The 22,388-nt window shown below is 38.2% G+C and overlaps 1 protein-coding gene across 1 annotated transcript; it reads right to left on the reverse strand.

Annotated features, from left to right (window-relative positions):
• Positions 1-7,093: 7,093 nt before the first annotated feature.
• On the reverse strand, positions 7,094-14,907 carry LOC140227117 (uncharacterized). Its single transcript, XM_072307552.1, has 6 exons — positions 14,578-14,907; positions 13,915-14,044; positions 13,079-13,143; positions 10,415-10,528; positions 9,372-9,804; positions 7,094-7,564 (listed from the first exon to the last, which is right to left on the reverse strand). The coding sequence occupies exons 1-6, from the start codon at positions 14,848-14,850 to the stop codon at positions 7,488-7,490; spliced, it is 1,092 nt and encodes a 363-aa protein (XP_072163653.1). The 5' UTR covers positions 14,851-14,907; the 3' UTR covers positions 7,094-7,487.
• Between the last annotated feature and the right edge of the window lie 7,481 nt (positions 14,908-22,388).

The following is a 22,388-nucleotide window of genomic DNA, read 5'->3' on the forward strand; positions in this document are numbered from 1 at the left end:
TAGACAAAATTCTGAAAATCCAAATTCAACTATCGAGTCTAGGGTCTATATCTAGATCTAGATCTAACAGTGCAAGTAACAGTACGATAGGTTAGGACCAACGTTAGATCTACGAGTGACAGAGCTAGTTAACACCAAGCTGAATAAATCGCGTCAGTCTTTTCATAATGGACTGGAATTCAGAGTTTGGTAAATAAACATTAGTGAGGTTTTACATCATTCATAACATCCATTGATAAAGCGAATTACTCTCTCTACAAAAGTAGAACTTTCATATTCGCAACGTAACAATTCACTTATTTTTTGAGTACTTGACATTGCTCCCCCAAGAGGCATGTAGAGTGATTTTGTCCCAACATACTCGATGGTAACAGGTGGTGGGACTGTCTGTGTTTTTCTTTTGAATATAAGATCGCTGAAATTCACAGTATTCGCAATTTTGTGTATGACATCCAAAGGTGTTGAAGGGTATACCATCTATGTGCACTAAGGGGAATTTACCGGTATTTTACAAACCTTAACAATTTACCTTTCAACAGATTTTCTGATTTTCAAAGGTTCGCCAGGTGTTTCATTTTTTCATTTATTCTATTTTTTATTTTTTTGCATTCACTGAATTGACAAATACATTTCAGGGAATTCCCCTCCGAGGCCACTATATACTTGGCAAATTTGCCGTCGGTTTTGTATGCATAGAAACATGTGCGATGTAATTTTAACAACCAATTACATTATTGTCTCGTAACTTGCTACTCTAACAGTGTAGTCTGACGTTTGCTGCACCCTCGCATACGAATTAAGGTTTCTTCCTTTCTTCTTGTTTGCTATTTAATCTAGATGTATACATTCAAGGGGTTGATGTGGGAGAAAGTAAATAAAAAGGGGGTTCTATGGTTTATGTATAGATGTATAATGTATCAGGGTCTAATAAGTAATACTCTGTATATTGGATACTAAACAATAAGAGCGGAGCGATGTATGCATGACTGTACAATGAATTAAACTTGTCTATACACGTATTGTGGAGATGGACCATTCATCGAATCCGAATCTCATCTGGATGTTTGTTTTATAATTGTGTTGTTCTGCTATAAGGTATATATATATATATATATATATATATATATATATATACATATATATATATATATATAGTTGAGACAATGTAGATATCTGTTTGTGAAACGAAATATATGTTTTTGAGCATAACAAATCTGAACTCATAAACACAATATATTAAAAGTTGAACACGAGTTAACAGTTACATGACATACTTGGCAATATTTTTTGGCACTTTGCAACACATTCAACAATGTATAACTGTAAATGAGTGTATAGTGAGTATATGTAGCACACAAACATATCATATGTATGCTACATATACTCACTATACACTCATTTACAGTTATACATTGTTGAATGTGTTGCAAAGTGCCAAAAAATATTGCCAAGTATGTCATGTAACTATTAACTCACGTTCAACTTATATTTAATATACATGTATTGTGTTTATGAGTTCAGATTTGTTATGCTCAAAAACATATATTTCATTTCACAAACAGATATTAAAGCTGAGGAAGACCATGGTCGAAAGCTTCACAACTCTGCCGGTTCCATGCGACATCTTCTGTTATCTACATTGTCTCAACTATAATTTCACTTAAGATGACAGAGGCGTGCGGTAGGAATATCAGCATCATCACACACTATATATATATATATATATATATATATATATATATATATACATATACATGTACATACATACACGACTGTACCTTTATTCATTGATATATAAATACTAAAAGTATATGATCTTGCATGCTCTATACAATGTTAGGCGTACCAAAGATTATCTGGAGTGCATATTGGCTAGAATAGTGCACGAAAGAACATGTACCATCTTATTCTAGGTATAGTAAAGACGTGTGTATCGTGTATTCATAACATATGTGTGTGGGTAACTACACGTAATAGAGTATAATTTGTATTACACGGGATTCCCCATGCAAGAATAATAATAATAATAATAATAATAATAGATAGCTCACGGCCGTGAACTACAATGTATAACAAAATCAATGAATTTCACAAATACTAATTCAATTAAGAATGTTAGAAATACACTATTCAATATCACTATAACATATAAATATATACATTGTGTATATTATACATGTTAGTTATATTGAAGTGTATTTCTAACATCTATATTCTCACGACCGTGAACTACAATGTATAAAAAAAATCGATGAATGTCACAATTACCAATTAGACTAATCAAGAATAATGTAAGAAATACACTATTCAATATTAACTATGACACACACACACACACACACACATATATATATATATATATATATATGTGTGTGTGTGTGTGTGTGTGCGTGGGTTCGTGTGTGAATGTAATTTCACAGCTCAATGCATTTAAATGTGTGGTTTCATGTCTCGGCATACTGGAGTACGATCTGTAATTCACTGATGGTGCATGCATGCACACATGAATAAGAAAGTATGCATATGTGTGTATGTGTACATATACAGATATATACATATACATATGTGTATACATATATATATATATATATATATATATATATATATGTATACATATATACACACACACGCATATACATGTACATATCTATAAACATACGTACGCAAAACAAACATACAAAGTACTACAATTTTGTCTAATAGAACTGCATGTATGACAAAAGTGTTATACATGTAAACATACAATGCATGTGAACTGCTTATGGTGCCTACATCTCATTTAAAAAAAAAAAAAAAAAACAGTGGGGAAGATATTTTCTCGCTATGTGCGAGAGTTCTCACACACTGGTCCTAGCTGTTTTGCTTTCTTTCTTTTCAATTCTCTTTCATTGTAGCTCAATTCTTGAGAACAGAAGAAAAATACCCAGATAAGACATCACATGACCATGCAACCGTTGATTACATGTGCAGCATACAATGTTTTACTTCCACCTAGTGCTGAATCAGTACAAGAGGTTTCTTATACTGTACACTGTACAAGCACACTAGTACTGTACATGTATCTTGGCAACGAGGTTGTAAGTACATGTATTGTACAAGTATCATTAGACAAGTACTGTACATAAAGTCAACGAGTCATTAAACTGCTAGAATTAATTATCTGAAGTTTTAATCACGGACTTTTTTATTCTGTGTATTTTGTTTTCTTTTCAAAAAGTAAAGAAAATCAAACTAAATATCTGCATATAATGCAGACAGCACATACACTAAATATTTGTATGAAACAGTAATGATTTTCTTCAAACTTCACTGATGTGATCTTTTAATACTTTTGCATTAACTGAATCCACACATGTATATATTTCGGGTAAATTTCCTTAAGAGAAAAAAAGAAAAATAATCAGAAGAAACAATACATAGGCCCTCTAGCTCTATCAGCTCTCATAGTAAATTTTCACTTTTAATAAGTGTGGTCCTATGAGGATCTGCTTAATCTGTGAAAAGCATTTTCTCAATAAAGATGGTCCTTTTCTTTACACACTTATCAAATTTACATGGTTTACTAATTATCAAGCTTAGAACTTATAACCTTACAAGAACTGGGGGGCATTTCATGAAGCATTTTGTCCGACAACTTGTCGGACAAATTTGCTCTCAGCCAATCAGATGCAAGGATTTCAGTAGCTTTTAACATTTTGTCAGATGAAATATCTGACAAAATGCTTCATGAAATGCCCCCCTGCCCTAAACATTTTAAACAGCAAAAGGTCTTTGACACTGCTCTCTCTCTCTCTCCCACTATACTTATATGCTTGTATACATGTACTTAGTACATGCATGTATGTATGTGCATACAGTAAACCTCACATTAGTCAATCACCACCTTGCATCAATGCGATAGGGGTCTGTGTTTTCCCTGTAACTGTATACATGTTGCAATTGAAAAGCTAACTACATGTATTGCTATGAAATATGAAAAAAAATATTCATGTGATTTGTCCATACTGAGGAAATCATATTGAAATTGCGTTGCATAGGTCGTCAATGTTTTTTTTTTTTTCCCTGTGATAAAAAACAAAAGACAAGACCTGAATGCTTTGCAACTGTCATTTGATGCACTGCAGTGTCAACTAACACTAATGAAGCAGAATGTTGTGTGTAGCTAAGCTTCAAAATAGTATGACCTCGGATGCAACTTTGCTGCAGTGTTCCTCAATGGTATGGCCTTAACTATATCTAACCAGGGAGGTGAGAGGAAAACCTCCCTGATCTAAGTGCCTGTCTAGGAGCCCCCAACAAACAATTACAACGTATCGCTTTATTTTTCAAGGTGTCTATGCTCCATAAAATTTACCTGAATATCAAGGTAGACATTCAAGGTATGTTTGAAATTTGTAGTGTTTTGGCCCTCAACAATCTTACCAAAAGGCATCTTGGGGACCGTATGTACCTTTTAAATCACTCTGCCTCCCTAATCCCTAAAGTAATTCCTGCTAAATGTAATCACAGTGCTTTTGAAAGAAAATAATTGAAGGGTTTCATTTTTCCCATCATTTCTTTCCATCTACATCTAGATATTGCTCTAGGATATTCCTTGCCATACTTAATGGCTTGAGAATGATATACAGGAAACCTTGCATAAGTTGACACTGCAGGAGTCAACAAATTGTGCAAGTCAGCACAATGAAAATGTCCCAATTATATTTCTATTATTTTATTGTAATATTTTGTTGGCTTCTGCACGAGTCAAAATTTTGCACTAAATGACAGATTTTCTCCTGTCCTGTTGAATGTCAACCTGTGTTTACAAGCAAAGTTACCATATGGATTTGGGATTTATTCTTAAAAAGAAGTGACCTTTGACCTGCAATTGTTTGTCCAAAAACCAATTGCTTCCCTGTCTATCATTTGAACATTCCTAGCTAAGGGGGTGGGGGGCTAAAGAGGACATTTCTTTTTTCCTCCTCTTTTATGTCCTGACATTTGACGTGACCTTTCACCTTTCACCAATATCATTTCGAAAGAAAAAAAAATAACTCCCAATTTCTTAAATTCACACCATATTTTATTACCAAAAGATCAATTTAAACAAATAATGTAGCAGAAAGTGCCATTTTTAGTCAAAATCAAGTCTAGAATTGGACGTCACGGGCCCCTTTAAATCTAATCAGCACATCTACACCCCTTGTAGCTTACCTTTATCAGGTACCCCCAAAATACACGTATACTGAATGTTGTTGCTTTTCTTTCTGAACTATTAAAATGAGATCTAGGATGGAGAGACAGGCGGACAACACAAACACAATGGCCCAAATTCATGAAGGTGGTACAATTTGTATGGGGCGCCAAGTGTCACATGGCCTATTTTGTTACAAAATCAGTCATTTCGTTAATGAAATGATCATTTCTCTTGATGAAATGTGGTCATTTCATTACGAAATTATCAGTTCGTCGACAAAACTGACTGATTCCGTAACGAAATAAACCATGCGACACTTGGCGCTCCATACAATACTATGGTCTTTTTACATGGTTTAAACCATGGACAAGATTGTACCACCTTTGTCGGGCATTAGGTCCCTGGTAACCTTAAGCAACTCTCAGGACAGAGACATAAAGAGAGAAATACATGTAGCTCGTACTGTCCAGGGCTCGATACTAACGGTGGCCCGGTGGCCCAGGGCCACCAAAAACGCATGTCGGGCCACCAAAATTTCAGAAATCAAGAATTTGGTGGCCTGATCGGGCCACCAAAAAAGGTTGGATGTTTGCCTTTGGGCCACCAAAAATAAAAGTTAGTGCGGAGCCCTGCTGTAGCCATACCTCAACCAAGCCACTCACTCGGATGAGCGAAAACTCTGTTGTTGCCAAAGTGTAAGGTCATAATGTTCATTTACATTGACATTAAATCCTGATCTTTACATGACTCCAGCCCATATCATCATCATCAGTGAATTGCGCTGCTATAACAAGGACCATGTAGAATAAAACCTGACGTGATATTTGCTCAAGATGGGCGGACTCGAAAAAAAGGACCTATGAACTTTGACTGTGATTGATGTTTAGTCTCAACTGACAAAGGATCTGGAATCGTATTGCCCACAGCATATAAATTTTAGTCAAATAAAAAGAGAACTTGTCTACCAGTGAAACAGTGAAATACATGTATAATCCTGATGTGAAGGAAATGGCAGTGAAGGCAAACACTTAAAAAGAAAAAAAAAGAAAAATTTAAGAAATGTGCAAAACATTCTTTAAAAGGATATAAACAAAATAATTCTCATTTCTCATCCACACTGATATTCATCAGAATAGTCTACACAGCAGTTCATCTTTCAAAACAAAATTACTCTTTGCATTAGACTGAAAAAAAATCTAATGTACATCAACAATAATTGTGGTCTAAAATGTAAGAGGATGTCTGGTTTCTGCCTTTGAATAGCCATTTTACCAGCTCACATTAGATCTATAGAACTATTTTTTTTTCCATATCCATGTATCAACATTCACATTTAAGAACAACAAAAATATTCTGCATGCACTGTGGCTTGAAATTGGATATTTCCTTGAAATGAATATTTGTTGTGATACAATATTATATAATTATAAACATAATATGAACTTAAATACTACAATTGTTGGCACTGAAAAAGATTACAAAGAAATTTAATAGAACAAAGAAATGAACTGCAACTATAATTAAATAAAAGGAGTGTAAATAGAAGACTTGAGCAAAAAAAAATGGCCTAAATATCCAATCAAATGCATGAGCATAAAAACAAATGACTACAAATTCATGAAATTCTTCCATCGAGATGTTTTCATCGCAACTGATTGGCAAATTGCCCTACATGGACGTAAATAAGCACTGAATTGATCAGTGTAGTAGTAGTAACCATGATAAAAAATCATGGGCGTACATACAGGGCATACTCGAGCAGGATTAGAACCTACGACCTCCCATACTTGAGCAGGATTCAAACCTACGACCTCCTGTCCAGAGATCAGGAGGTCGTAAGTTTGAATCCTGCTCGAGTACCTACGCCCATGATGGCTACTACTACACTGATCAATTCAGTGCTTATTTACGTCGATGTAGGGCAATTTGTCAATCAGTTGCAATGAAAATGACTGTACGCTGGAGGTTCAACTGTCAGAAAATACACTGCACTTGATAAATATCAATCACTGTAAACTGTTCTTTTTAAGGGGATAATCTCAAGACAAATAAAGAGAAGAAAAGGGAATGCACAACACTTTTTTTTTCACTCCAAAATGTGATATCTTAATAATGTGGAGACATCTTGCCACTGGAAAACAAATTGATTATGAAGCAATTGCACAAGTCCGTATGTGTTCCTGTACATGTGTAAGAGTGAGAGAGAGAGAGAGAAAGTTCTTAGTTATCAATTTTTATTCTTTTTGGGGGGAGAGGATGGGGAGTTAATGTTACCCAAAACACTCCAACATGCTATGTGTGTTTGATTTCATTCATCCAGAATCCCTGCAAGCCAGTCTTCTGGGTCTGCATCATCTGTTCTCACTGGTGATTCAGTAGGTGCTTCTGTATAGAGGAAAACAGCAAAATATTAAGCTTCATGTAACATGTCATGACCAAATAAATCCATGTCATATCTACAGTCAACCTCGCCTTAAGTCGAATCTATTTGGACTGAAGAAATAGCTTCGACTAAGAGAAAATTCGACTTATGAGGGATTAAAATCAATAGAATATAAAGAGAAGAGGACTTGAAAAGACCTTCGGGGCAATTCCGCGGTTAGTAACGTTACATTTGAACAAATTTAGATATTTGTTTTTACCACTAAATTACCATTTATTCATTTCAAGTCAAAATTATGTCAAAAACATGTTCATCCTTCCCAGGTTTATGATACAGAAAAGAATGAACACAATCCAAGAAATATTAGAATTGCTATAGCAACTTAAAGGGCTGGTTAGTAACGTTACGAAAAAAGGACATGACAAAAATATCAATGTCTTGTAACAAAAAGTGTGCAAAAATTCAAGTTACTTCAAACAAAGTGTTGCATTAATTTCAATTATTGCATCATGACAAATGTTCATGCAATTTTTTTGAGCAGTTCGACCGATAATTTTTTAGCTAGACCCCCAAAAGCATGGTTAGTAACGTTACGGTTAGTAACGTTACATTTGTCCGGAGTAATTCCGCAGGTCATTTCACCCTTTTGTAATTGACAAAATGTCACATGACTTCTGGAGTATTTAAATGTATTCATCTTTTACCCTTTAGCAAAACTTTGAGGAAAAAATTTCAAAGGAACCCACTGTAATTTGCATTTAAGTGAATTTCAGCGTCCCCAGTCCCACATGTACATTTTGAACGATGGTTTTAGATCTCGCAAAATCAATAAATGCGAAAAATAAAATCTACTGAATTTGAAAGACCCTAATGATTGGTGAACATCCATGGCATTAGTTGATACCTAGATCAAAGGGTAAGATAAAGAGGCACATTTCTTTTATCCATGTCATGTCCACCTAACTGCGGAATTGCCCTTCGACTTATGCGAGGCCAACTTAAGCAGGGTTGACTGTATTCTCATTTCATTAGTCATTACCAGAGCATACATTTTTCACACTTTAATACTTGTTTCAATTTGACTTACCTTGTGGTATTTCTCATCCACAAATTGAAATTTTGAAATGTTTCATTAAAAAAAAAGGCTATATTCTGAGCATGAGTATACTTTCACAATGCCCCTCGTAAGTTCTATATATGGTCTGTGGGGTTATCTTGACCTTATTTATAACTTTAAAAATGGTGAATGAACTTCGAATCCAAGGATTAGTGAAATTTTTGATAAAGTTTTGAGGTGCATTTACAAGTTTCTTGATGTCATCGCTGTTTGGCAAGACAGAATAATGCAAAATTTCCAAATCATGCTTAAATTGTAGCATATCACTGCCAAATACTGCTCTTGTCGACCACCCTGTGTTAGTATTCTTGCAGTCCTAAAATATGACAAGAGTGGCCTAGGTTTACTTACTCCTTGTTTACTTTCTCAGGACTCCTCGTCTAATTTTTCAGCCATCATCAACTTTTAAATGCAATTTCAAAGCCGAGAAACTATAATCATCTGTCATATTGCGATCTGAATTTACATTGAATCAATCCTATCATTAAGGAAAAGCATCATTAAAGTGTAAATTTCAAATATCAAGCACATGAAACGAAACAGGGGATAGGGAGTAAAAATATAAACATAAAATAGGTGTACTTTGTAAGGGATAGCATGAATTGTATTTGATGTAGTATTAATTAGCATGTTCCTGACAGAAACACGGTACCTTGAGCATTCACACCATACCATTCACTCCTCTTACGTACCAGTAATATTGGACTCCGCTATTGATGCTGCAGGTACTCCAGACTTCTCTTTAACATCAGAAACAGCTGTCCCTTGTCTATCACTCCTTTCACTTTTTAAGTCCACATCCCTTTGACAATGAATGGTGACAGCGGCAGTCTCTGATTGCGAACTACTGTCTATGCTTCTCTCCTGCTGTTGTGAGTCATCGCTGATTTTATAGCATTTGCCTTCACTTTGTGCAGTCCTATCTGCGCATTGTTCCACATTTACTAATTCCTCCACTTGTTCACTGCAGTCACTCTTTGCTTGAGCACAATCCTCCTGTGAAGTGTGTTTATCGCGTTCAGCTGCTCTTCTGGCTGCTTTCTCACGCTTTTCTTGCGACAACTGTTCCCTAAATCTCGCAGAATGATAATCTGCATCTGCAATAATTTTGTCTAACATATCTTTCTGCAAAAAAAGAAAAGAGACAAAAGTGAAACAACATGTCTCCTACAGAGACTATGCACCTTTAACATTTACAGAAATACTTCAATGTATCTGAGAGTATCACATGCAAAATCTAACCATTAGCATGTATCTTTAGAATCGGCAGAAAACACCAAATCCAGAGAGATTAACACGTTTGGTGTCATTTCATTAACCTCTTCACAAGAAATTGTCTGTAACCAATGTATGATCAGATTCAAAGGCAGGGAGGTTCCAAAGAGTAATCAAGGAAGTACTCGAGTGTCATGTGCATCTAAATGACAAATGATAAATAAATGACACAAAAAAAGAATTCACAATCATAAAATCTATATAAAAAAAGGGGGAGGAGAACTGAGGTTAAAAAGAAAAGGCTCAATCACTTCTAATGCCAAATAAGTCAATCCAAATGACTTTTATCTATAAAGGCTATTGTGCAATTCACAGACAGCTACTTCCTAAGTAGTGCCTTTACTGCACCAAGTAATCAATTCTTAAATGACTATGCTCCAGTGGGATTAGCCCATGTTACCTTGTCAGAAAATGGCATGCAATAAGTTCATGATTAACAAGAATTTGATGGCCCACTCACCTCAAAGTACTTCTCAGGTATGTCAAGTCGTTTGTGAAGTGGAGTTGCTGTGAGATAATCTGCAACCTCTTTGAAGTTGATTGTAAAGAGCTTATTGATGGCCTCCATTTCAGTCTGCAAACACAGGAAAAGAGCAAGATGTGTCATAACACCAATCACCACGAATACATGAAACATAGCGCCTACATTTTATCAAGCATATTGTTCGCAGAAAGTATCCTCCGTTACACCTACCTGTGGATACAATTAATGAGTTCTGGGGCATACCTACTGACAGGGAGATCATACATCATTAGTATTACAAAATGAAATAAGCTCAATTGAAAGGGGAAAGGGAACATTGACAGGCATTAGAAACTATAGCCAGACAAGGGACATCATACTATAACATTGACATTATGAGAATTCTCAGCCTGGAGAGTTAATACTGCTTCATGAGTAGAATTCATAGTTGTTCAAGCAAACTGGAACCCAGTGCTACTGCTAAAGCTGACTACCATACATATAGCATAACGTCCCTGAGCTAGCCATCTTCCAAGCAGAGCTTCCAGGAAACTCCAACAACTTGAGGGCCTGTCCTGACCTTGTCCTAGAACTTGTGTGTCTGACCCCTCTGCTTCACACAACCCCCAAGTGCCTGTCGAGTATCGACATTCCAGAGGCCTTACTTTGGTGATGGGAGCCACTCTTGCTTCTCTGCTGGAATGGCTTCCCTCTCCTTCCTCGCCACGGCGTTCTCCGACAGGGACGGTCAGCAGCCCTTCGTCTACCTTCACAATGCCATCCATTGTGAAGCTTGCATGGATTGCAATGGAGTTGAGCAAGGTGCACTCAGAGACTCAGATACTCACTGTGAGGCACTCTGAAAGCATGGTTGGTATTAAAGGATGGAGCATGATTTTCAGCGATACTGTGGCACAGACCAGGTGTTATTGCTTCTGAAGTATTTCTTGGGGCAGACCATAAATAATTCTTTTGACTGCATGGCCACAGAACATTGTCCATACACTCTCAATTCTTCTTTATTCATTTCCCTTGTCTGGAGTGGGGTGGTAATTTACTTCTCAGCGAGTCCCCTGCTGCCAACATGCTCTTCTCCTCTAGATGATGTATGTGTAGTACTTGTTCAGTGCTTCACATCATATCCTAATCGGTGGTAATGCTGGTTGCAGTATGAACTCCAGAGTGCTTATGGAAATGGTAGAATCTTTTTCTTTCTTTCTTTACAGCAAAAGATGCTCAAACTTTGATGTTTCTCCATGTTGCTAGCCACTGGTATATCTGCATCCCATTCTAGAGACACTGCATGGAGCAATGTCTCCAATCAAAGGTGTAGCTGACAGATGGATGGCTGAATGAACTACTCAATGACAACTTTCCCTCACTTGCTGATCACAGTTCCTCGAATCACAGTGTGCCACTTTTGCATGCAGCTTCCCTCCAAATTAGCTGGATATGATGCTGCTGGATCACAGGTTATTTGCTAGTCCCTGGTATTCTCTGCATCTGGGTTTGTTCTTTGAGAGATGGTCTAGCTTGAAAAGGTGACAAACGGCAGACACAGGCTCAGCTGCACATTGCTATTACCAAATCGGCTTTACAAAACTGAAGCCATGGTGGAAACATACCGGTAACAGTTTATCATTGCACAACAATGAGAAATCTGGAGCATATCTTCGTGTTTTCAGCAAGTCTCATAATTTGTCCAAATTTGTAAAATTGCTCAGTCTGATGATTTCTAACCATATCATCAACAATGTGTTTCACCCTAGCAGTAAATTTTCCTCTTTCTTAACCCTAACTAGGCCGGGGGGGGGGGGGGGGGGGGGGCTCCGAGGCCCCCCCTCGACGTTTCGCGCGATGTATCGCTATCCCCAAAAGCTATCGCCGCGACGATTCATGACTTTTTTCTTTTGAGTCTCCCGCATCTTTTGACACCAAATTTGCAATGCCCTGGCGCGCGGTTCGGAAGTTGCGCATAAATATGCACGTGCATGTCAGACCAAAAAATTGCTAAAAGACGTGAAGTTGTGTACAATTTCAATGCAAACTTTGTTTACAGGCAAATTTCATAAAAGCATGATTAGTTGGGGGTTTTATTGATTAAAATCAATTAACATATTTTCTTGTTCGGAACAATGTCGCGGACAAATTTCATCGAAAAAACAATGAAAAACATAAAGTCAAAAAAACAAAGAAATACACAAGAAATTCAAAAAACAATGAAATACTTCAGAAATTTTTTCTGATTGCACATTTTTTCCTCTTATATTTGCTTGCTAAGGACACTAAAAATAATTACACAAAAAAATGTGCCTGTTTTGAGCTTTCTTTAGTGATTTATACCAAATTGTCTGATTTCATGCATCATTATGCATAAATTAGCATAATTTAGCATAATTTATAATTTTGTGCCCCGAAATAGCCTGGCCTAGTAAGGGTTAAGCCCACTATCCTCCTGTATGTAGATGTGATTTTTTTTTTCTTTTTATATCAAGGCAGATATTTGCAGCATCTCTCACTGAAATTGACAAACAGGAAGAAAAAAATATGTGATGAAGTTTTTGTTGCACAAATATCACACACAGTAATGTATTTAGTTCCACATGTCTGGAGATAAGACAATTTTGTACTAATTTGAAATATGATATAAGAATCTCATACCTGGATCTCATCATCTTGAAGATCAAAGGTGTCATCTTTAAAATGAAACTGTTCTGCAGCACCAACTGTGTAAAGCAGAAGATAGAAGAGAATTATGTGAAGACATGTGGGATGGAACTTTTCAGAGCAAGATATCGACCAACACACAATCAAAAATAATTTAAGATAATGAAAATAACTTGTTTCTCTGTGAAATATTATCAAAATTAGAAAGCAGAAATTACAAAATGTTCACCACTGAAGAGGTATCATTACAAGCTCTAACAAACAATCCATACTGGCATAACCACAAAGGATCAACACTTTTCCAGTTTCTATAAACTACATGTTGTACTGTACATTGTAAACAGGACTGCACAGATGCACATCATGAAGTTATTCATAGTGAATGTCAGAACACGAACAAACCTTTTAGTACACTCCCAAGATACAGATATACACATTTGTATATATTGGTTGAATAAATAATGAAAGAACCAACAAACATTTTTACGTCAAATCTATTGATACGATACACATTATCAACATTTGGTTAAATCAGATTACAGTAGAATTATACCATTTATCGTTCTTTTCTTCTAATTCACAGGAATGGAACTCTAGAGTGTAAAGGTCATGCTCGCTGTACATGCCTCAACACTGGCCACTAGTGAAATGGTGTACGTATGTGTATGTAGCCAGGTTTATCCTGGAAACATCTGTGCTAAGGGCAGAAACATTATGTGAGCACAAGACAAGGACCACAGGATGGAATCAAAGTGAGTGAGATCTCATCAGTCTAAAATCCTTGCAACTGTTTAGTGTTGGAGTGTCTCATTTCAACTGATCAAACTAACCTGTCTGCATGATCAGAGACTGAAAATCAAGTCCTCTGGGTTTTGTGTTCAATGCCTCTCTCTCCTCCAAGTCTTCGATGGGAACATCATATCGCAGCCAGTTGGACTCAATCTTGCGCTTCGAGTATTTCTACCAAACAAAACAGAATAATGATTGTTAGCAGGCATTGTTGTATTTCCAGGAGAGAATATAATATGTGCACATTCAATTCCTTCTCTCACAACAGTAATAGAGGTCTACTCTTGCACAAATCAATTTATGCACTCTCTTAACCTGTTCGAGATCTAGTCACTGTTAGTGTTAATAGATTCTATAGTACAGATATAAATTTATACTGAATTCTGAAATGCCCATATTAACATTTTTAATAGACTTAAATTTAGAAGGCCGCCAGGTTTCCGTACAGACTTCCTGTTTATCCATGCGTGAAAGTTACGACACAAAAATTATTCCAAATGATTCTGAATAAAAGTTAAAGCACTCGGTCTTTCAAAACATACCTAACGTAAAGATCGATTAGACCTAACGTTAGTCCTAACGTTAACTGTTACTTTACTTACTTTACAAAATGAGGCATGCACCACCTAACGTTAGCTCTGTTCTAGAATCTCTATCATATTAGGAGTGCCAAGTATTTTACTATTACGCCTTACGGTACTAACCGATGACGACAGGTCTTCATTGATATACGTTGATGGACCAGATCCATTTTTACTACTGGTACTGGTAGATCTACTAGCAACCATATGAGACTGAGAGATGATTGGGCTTCGTGACACATCCTCCTTGCTATGCACTTGTGACCGATGACGGTCATCTGGCACTGGCTTGCTAAGGTTATCTTCTTGTTTCTCCTTCGATGATTTTCTACCGCGTCCATGGTGTCCTTTTCGGTAATTGGCGCTTTTTTTCGCCTTGTGTTTGTCGGGTCTCATTTTGAGGTGACAACTGTCTGCTTAAGCAATGAGGCCGAGTCAGGAAAGCGTTCGACTCTGAGATTACAAAACTTCAATGCGGATGTACAGTATACACCCTGTCCTGTGGCTGTATGAGTGTTAGCCCGACCAGACGCTGTTACGCTATAACAGCGACTGGGCTGTGTATAGTTACGGTATATGAGTGTAAACGTTAGTGTGGTAGAAAACGCGGTCTAACGTTACTCCAAACATGCAAACACATTACACAGCACAGCCATCAGACAAAACATTCAATCTGTTTTATAGAGTGTAGATACCGCAACAACATGGAAAATGGAACCACAAAACGCTAAATTAAATACTTGGTATGGAGTGCTGGTCTTCAGTGGAACGGTAGGACGACACGACGGTGGACAATCGATCGCTGTTATCTATCTTCATGCGTGTGTTTAATTTGAATAAGAATACGATGATTGCGTTCTTCGTCGCAACCCCGGAACCGTACATAAAACACCATTACCACACACAATATACATACTATACAGCATAGCAAAGCTAGGCTAGGCGTAGTATAGGCAGCGCACCCATATGCCAGTAGTGCGCGGCGCTGCCATAACGCCAGTGCAGTACAGGCGCCAGGCGTCAGTAGAGGGCGGCAAAATCGTTGTTGTTTGAGTTTATTAATGTTAAAAAGAGGAAGTAGATTCTAATCGAATGATTGGTTGAGAGTGTCCATGTGACCAATATCTATTTTGACGGAGATGCGATGAAACGATCCACATGAAAGAGCAGATAATGTGATAAAGGATTTGAAAAGGCTGTTTATAGATCCTGGGCCCTGTTGCATAAAAAGATTCAATCAAACAGAAGTCAGAAATCAGTCAATCGGAATTGACTAGTAACAGACTTATGTTTGACTTTCTAAGATCTAAACTCTTATGCAACAGGGCCATGGTGAATGATGATTCCAGACGTAACAATATCTAACTATTACTTGGATAAAATTGAGAAGCCGTGGTCTAAAATAGTTTGTGAGGCCCAGAAGAAAGGTTTGTTTTTTTTTTTTTTAAAAAGGCGTCAAATTGGAATTAAGGAAATTAGCTACAAGACTAACAATCGTTCTATAATAGCGTAATGAGGAGGTACAATAAGGATTTGCAAAGTTTGTTGCAACCCCCGAAAAAAAATAAAACAAATACACATTATTTTGTTCGAACACAGCATAAACAAAAAGCAAGCACTCAAACAGGTATAACGTGCAAACAAGCACTTCACCCACGCACCCACACACACACACATATGCACTAGACACATACATGGTAACTCATACAGTAACGTGCCCAGTGACGAAGTGTATAATAGAAAATCGCAAAAATCATGTCGTTAGTTTACGGACACTGAAAAAAACGACAACAACTAAGCACTCTTGACACAGGTACGTGCAGACATGCACCACCCCCCCCCCACACACACACACACACACGCACACACACGCACACACACACACACACACCTATAACAGTTCCACGCACACACATACACGCACAACCACAACAGCGCGTGGAATTCCCCTGGAATTTGTATTGTCATTGTAGGCCAACAATGATGCGAATTGTAAATGCTGTAGTACAGGAAGAAATTATAATGGCAACTTATTGCGTCTCTGATGTTGCAATCCAAGTTTTCCATAACCAAGGACCAGTTCAAATAAAAGTACAGTGTGTGTGAACGCATTGAGTATGCATGAGTCAAAGAGGTTCATTAATGAGTCGATTCGGGTATAGAGGAAAACCTTCTTCCTGCCAGCACAGTCAGTCATGGATGGATATAACCAGACATTTGCACGAATGAAATGATACAAGCAAATAAACAAATTCTGATAAAATTAGGAAACACTGAAGTGATCTGATTTTGTATACGCTCTTGAACGCACCGGTTAAATACGTCCTCGTAACATAAGTTCGGGATCGACTTTAGCTAAAAAGCTATAAATTGTGTATGTTTGTACTGCTCTGTTATATCATTTCTGGTATAGCAGCAATAAAGAGTTGCTATCATCTTCACCCTTTCGTTCATATACCTATAGTGTAATTTTATAAATGATACACCTTTCATCATTTTTGTGGTGAGAACAACTTAAAAATATTTGTTAATCCCCTTTCGTATGAGTCGCCTGCACCTAATTAATACTTTAAATCTGTGGTTTGAATTTATTTTGAAGATTATAATGACTCCCACTTTCTGGCACTAAACTGTACTTTTTTATTTTTTGGGGCTTGAAGCCCGCAGGTATACTCATACGTCTTTGATTCCAGGATTATATCTGTATCATATTTCTCCGTTGTTTGCTGCAAATATTTTTCTGTATCAACGCCTTAGAGCTCCTTGATATAAACACTGCAAATATTTTTCTGTATATGCAAGTATTTTTCTGTATCAACGCCTTAGAGCTCCTTGATATAAACACTGTATATATATATTTTTTTTCTTCTTCTTTCTTTCGAAACAATGATACAGTTATAGTAATTTTATCTATTTTGTAAAAAACATATCATTGTGTGTGTGCTCTATTTAAATACTGTACATTATTTTGGGTTGAACCATGATATGGATGTGTCTGTGCGTGGTTGAAGGTGTGTGTATGTGGTTGAGTGTGTGCACGTGGATGAGTTAGTGTGCGGTACACGCGCGCGTGTATTGTGTAATTATTTGAGTTTGTCTGAAGAATAATATGAGGTATTCATCAATATCATATGAGCTCCCTCGTGGAGACGTAATGAGCTCCTTTATGGAGACAATATGAGCTCCCTCGTGGAAACTTTATGAGCTCCTTTGTGGAGACAATATGAGCTCCCTCGTGGAGACGATATGAGCTCCCTCGAGGAGACTTGGTATGCATTTAATATTCTTGTTTATATCTCTTTAAGATCTATAATGTTTGTTTTATGTTATAAGTGCTGTCTGGGGCAAATTATTTGTATAGGGCCCCATTTCTCTCTCTCTCTCTTCTTTCGATCTTTAAAATAACAACAACATCTTCACCCCGAACAAGTTGAATATCATGGATGAAACGCGTAATAGATGTAGAATGTTGGTTTCTTTGACTTTAATAAATCTCCTTTCTTAGTCATTAGGGCCTCTTTTTTGTGTAAAATATCAGAACGATCGAATTACAATAACAAACATTTTATTTAAAAAAAAAAAAATGGTTTCTTACGGCACCGTGCACAAAGACACAAATGCCCGGCTGTTGTCTCCGTAAAATTTACATTGTCAAAATACACTTTAGTCACTCAACAGTCGATCAATACAATTCACGAAATTCTTCAATCAGCACAAGGCAATACGTCTGGCATATTAATTTGGATGAGTACACATGCTTTGCAAAAGCATGCACCCTGCATATTGCGTGGATGGAATTATAGTATAATGGGGACAACAAATTCAGACTGATATGATGTAATCTACTATAGTATATGAATATAAGATATACAATGTACACATGTCACATTAGTGTCCAGACATGTTCGGTCGAATAATCTTGATTTTTCTTTTCATCTGTCTTTGTGCAATTTATGTTTGCGCATCCCCGCGTCGTTGACATTATCTTCCTCATGAGAGAGAGGCTGGTCATTACGTAATGAGACATTAATCTATTGTCTTCATCTTCCTATTGTATCTGTGTGGCATATCCAGTTTGGCACATGCTTGAATTATTTTTGAGTGGCGGCATCGAACATGGGTGTAAAGTTACTAAGACTGCTGTGACTCCAATTCTTGAACTTGCATGGTAATGACCGTGATATGACACTCCTGAATTATGGGATACAGTATATATACTGGTATAATTATGGCGAGGCAGCATTGTGCGTTCACCCCATGCTTCGCAATTCAGGGCACGAGGCCTCGAGACCCTGACTGTGCTGATCAATTTCATGACGAGAATCTTACTCTATATGATTTGCTTTAAGAGTATAGCTACACTGCATTATTCGACAAATTTTGTTTTGTTTTACACATTTGTACATTATTTTTCTAGGTATTCTCCGTGTATGAAGAGGCATTGAAAAGGTAAACAGGACTTGTATCACCTTCTCGAAGGATGACAGTTGATTTGTAAAATAAATGAGTAGTTTTCTGGAGTCAAAAGGGGCCTGAGCTTTCGATCCTCGCAGAATCTTCGTCAGAGGCAAAATGAAGGGGCCTGAGCTTTTGATCCTAACAGAATGTTCGTCAGAGGCAAAAAGGTCATTTTGCCTCTGACGAAGATTCTGCTATAGGATCGAAAGCTCAGGCCCCTTTTGACTCCATTCTACTCCATTGGCTCGCCCTTATTAGATAAACAGTTTTCAGCAGCTTTTTTTTTTTTTTTGCTACATTGAGTAGTTTTCTGTTGGTTTTTACACGAATAGGAGTTGACAAAGCGTTCTCTATCAATTCAGATTTTTTTTTACTATTACAAAAAAAAAAAGCCACACACTTTCTTCATCAACTGCACAACATACATCAAAATGAATTCAAAAGCACTGAAATTTTGGCTTTACATAAGTAGCCGAACAGAATTTTGGTATTTATTATGAGCGCATAAACTACTCAAAAAAACTTTTTGCTGCACTGAAGAAAGTCTATGGCCCTTCAACAGGCAACACTGCACCAGTCAACAGCTCAGACGGCAAAGTACTATGCACAGAGAAAAGTGACATCATGAATCGATGGGTGGAGCATTTCAGCCAGCTCCTGAATAACACTCCCACAGTAGATGTAGCTGCAATAGAGCGAGTAGAGCAGCGCCGTACTGATGATTCTCTATCAGCACCCCCCAACTTTCAGAACTTGAAAAAGCAATTATTAAACTATGCAACAATGGTAAAGCTCCAGGGATTGACAGAATACCTGCAGAAATATTCAAGTCTGGGGGTATACGCATCAAAGAACAGCTCTTGCACATAATAACAGAATCATGGAACAATGAAACTCTGCCAAAAGACCTCAAAGATGGCGTTATCGTTACATTGTACGAGCACAAAGGCGACAGGCATGAGTGCGGCAACTATAGAAGAATCACCCTACTATCAATCGCTGGGAAGCTCTATGCAAAGATCTTGGTGATGCGGCTTCAGTCTCTGTCAGAGAAACACCTTCCTGAGTCACAATGTGGTTTTAGGCCAAGTCGTGGTACAACCGACATGATTTTCACACTACGACAGATTCAGGAGAAGTGCCGTGAGCAGAATCTACCCTGACTTCCGCAAAGCCTTTGACAGCGTCCCCCGAGACATGTTGTGGAGAGTCCTTGGCAGGTATGGCTGTCCTGACAAGTTCATAAACATCATCAAGCTCTTCCACGAAGGCATGGAAGCCCAAGTCATGATTGGTGGAGAACTTTCTGACACTTTTCCAGTAACCAATGGTGTCAAGCAAGGCTGCACCCTAGCACCCACACTCTTCGCTCTCTATCTTGCTGCAGTGTTGGAGGTAGCCAAAAAAGACCAACCAGCTGAAGGAGTATGGTTGCGCACCAGACAAGATGGCAACCTTTTCAACCTGCGCCGTCTGTCTGCCAAAACCAAAGTAGAGGAGGTGTGTGTACAGGAACTGCTTTATGCTGATGACTCAGCCTTTGTTGCTCACTCTGAAGCAGAGCTCCAGCGAACATTCAACTGTTTCTCTACAGCAGCTGCAGACTTTGGCCTCACTATCAACGCTTCAAAGACAGAAGTGATGTTCCAACCACCTCCTAGAGCTGAATACCATAACCCAACCATAAACTTCAATGGTCGCCCACTACCAACTACTAAGAGTTTCACATACCTAGGCAGCACTGTAACTCATGACACCAGCCTTGACAAAGAGAGAAGTAAACGGATTCAAGCAGCTTACTCCTCCTTTGCCAGGCTGAGAGACAAACTTTGGCATAGACATGGTGTAAAACTGTCTACCAAGATAGCTGTGTATCGGGCAATTATTGTCTTACCATCACTGCTGTATTAGTCAGAGACCTACGTCCTTTACCAACGTCACATAAAGCAACTATCCAAGGTTCTACAGAGACAGCTGCGCAGCATCATGGGCATACGCTGGTATGACCATATCTCTAACGAGAAGTGCTGCAAAGAGCAGGTATGATGAGCTTGGAATCCACTATCATGAGGTCACAACTCCGATGGACAGGTCATGTTGTGCGCATGGATAGTAATCGTCTGCCAAGGCAAACCCTCTATGGAGAACTGAAAACAGGCAGAAGACCCATTGGCCGTCCCCTCCTCCGCTTCAAAGACACCTTGAAAAGACAACTTTTGCTGGCCAAGATCCCACCAGATAGTCTGGAGAAGGTTGCCGTAAATCGGACATACTGGAGGAATATTGTAAGGGATCAAACAAATTCTGCTGAGAGAGAGCGACATCAGGCAGCAGAGGAGAAGAGAGCAGTAAGACACGCCAAAGCTTCTTGCTTACAAGAAACAGACAAACCCTATGCATGCACTGCTTGCAACTTCCTCAGTACAAGTAGAATTGGTCTGTGGAGCCATGTCAGGAAGCATAATAAGAACTGACTCGCATCCTTACACATAGATCGTCTCAGTCATCATCGAAATCGATGGACATATACCCTTACAACATCGTGTACAGGGGCGGATCCAGGAATTCCGTAAAGGGGAGGCGCCGTTACAGAATTGAAGGGGGGAGGGCTCACGCATCCCATTTTTGTCTTTTCATTTCTTTTGTTTTAACCAAAAAAAAAAAAAAAGAGGGGGCGCGCCCGGTGGCGAATATTTTTTCCGTACATGGAAACGCTACAGGACATGAATTATTCATAAGTTGAGCTGAAATTTTGAAGTGCGCAAGCGCGTGGACTTCACAATTCTATAGCTCGGCCAATTTGTACACGAATGAACGGACTCGCATACTGTACATACATACAGTGTACTGAGTATGGTAAGGGTACCACCTATCGGCAGGGTACCTTGACATCGGCACCCTGCGTATCATGGCTGTTTGCGTAAAGAACGAATTGTACGCGTGGGATTAAGTGCCATTTGCTATGAAAACAATAAAAAAGAAGAAACAAAAATCTTATGAGCGCCCTACGTAACCCCGCTGGTAAATATGCGGGGAGCAGACAGCATCGTGATAGTCAGCGCAGCCAGGGCAGCCGGCGTGGCGAGCATGAGCGAGCATGCAGGGTTCGAAGAAAGTGCAGTCGATTGTTGGAAGCAGGTACATACGCAGCTCGCGTGAAATGAACAGCTTTACAAGCTGCAACCTAAACTACAGCCATAGGCTTGGAATTGATGCCACATTACCACTATTCGTACATGCATAAATGGCCAAATAAAGAGTTCTTCCGAAATCTTTCGCACGCCTTTTTTGTCGATAAATAAACCGCTACCACAGAACAGTAGGCCTACTTCGTACTCGCCTATGAAGCGAATGTGCATTTACAATCGACTTCTCAGTGATGCCATGCTAGTGACTCGAGCATCGCGAGTGCACTTTCGAAATTCATGTACAACGATAAGATCATGACCAATCCATATGTAAACTAATAATAGTAG

Source organism: Diadema setosum, chromosome 1, assembly GCF_964275005.1.
Source record: "Diadema setosum chromosome 1, eeDiaSeto1, whole genome shotgun sequence".
NCBI classification, from domain to species: domain Eukaryota; kingdom Metazoa; phylum Echinodermata; class Echinoidea; order Diadematoida; family Diadematidae; genus Diadema; species Diadema setosum.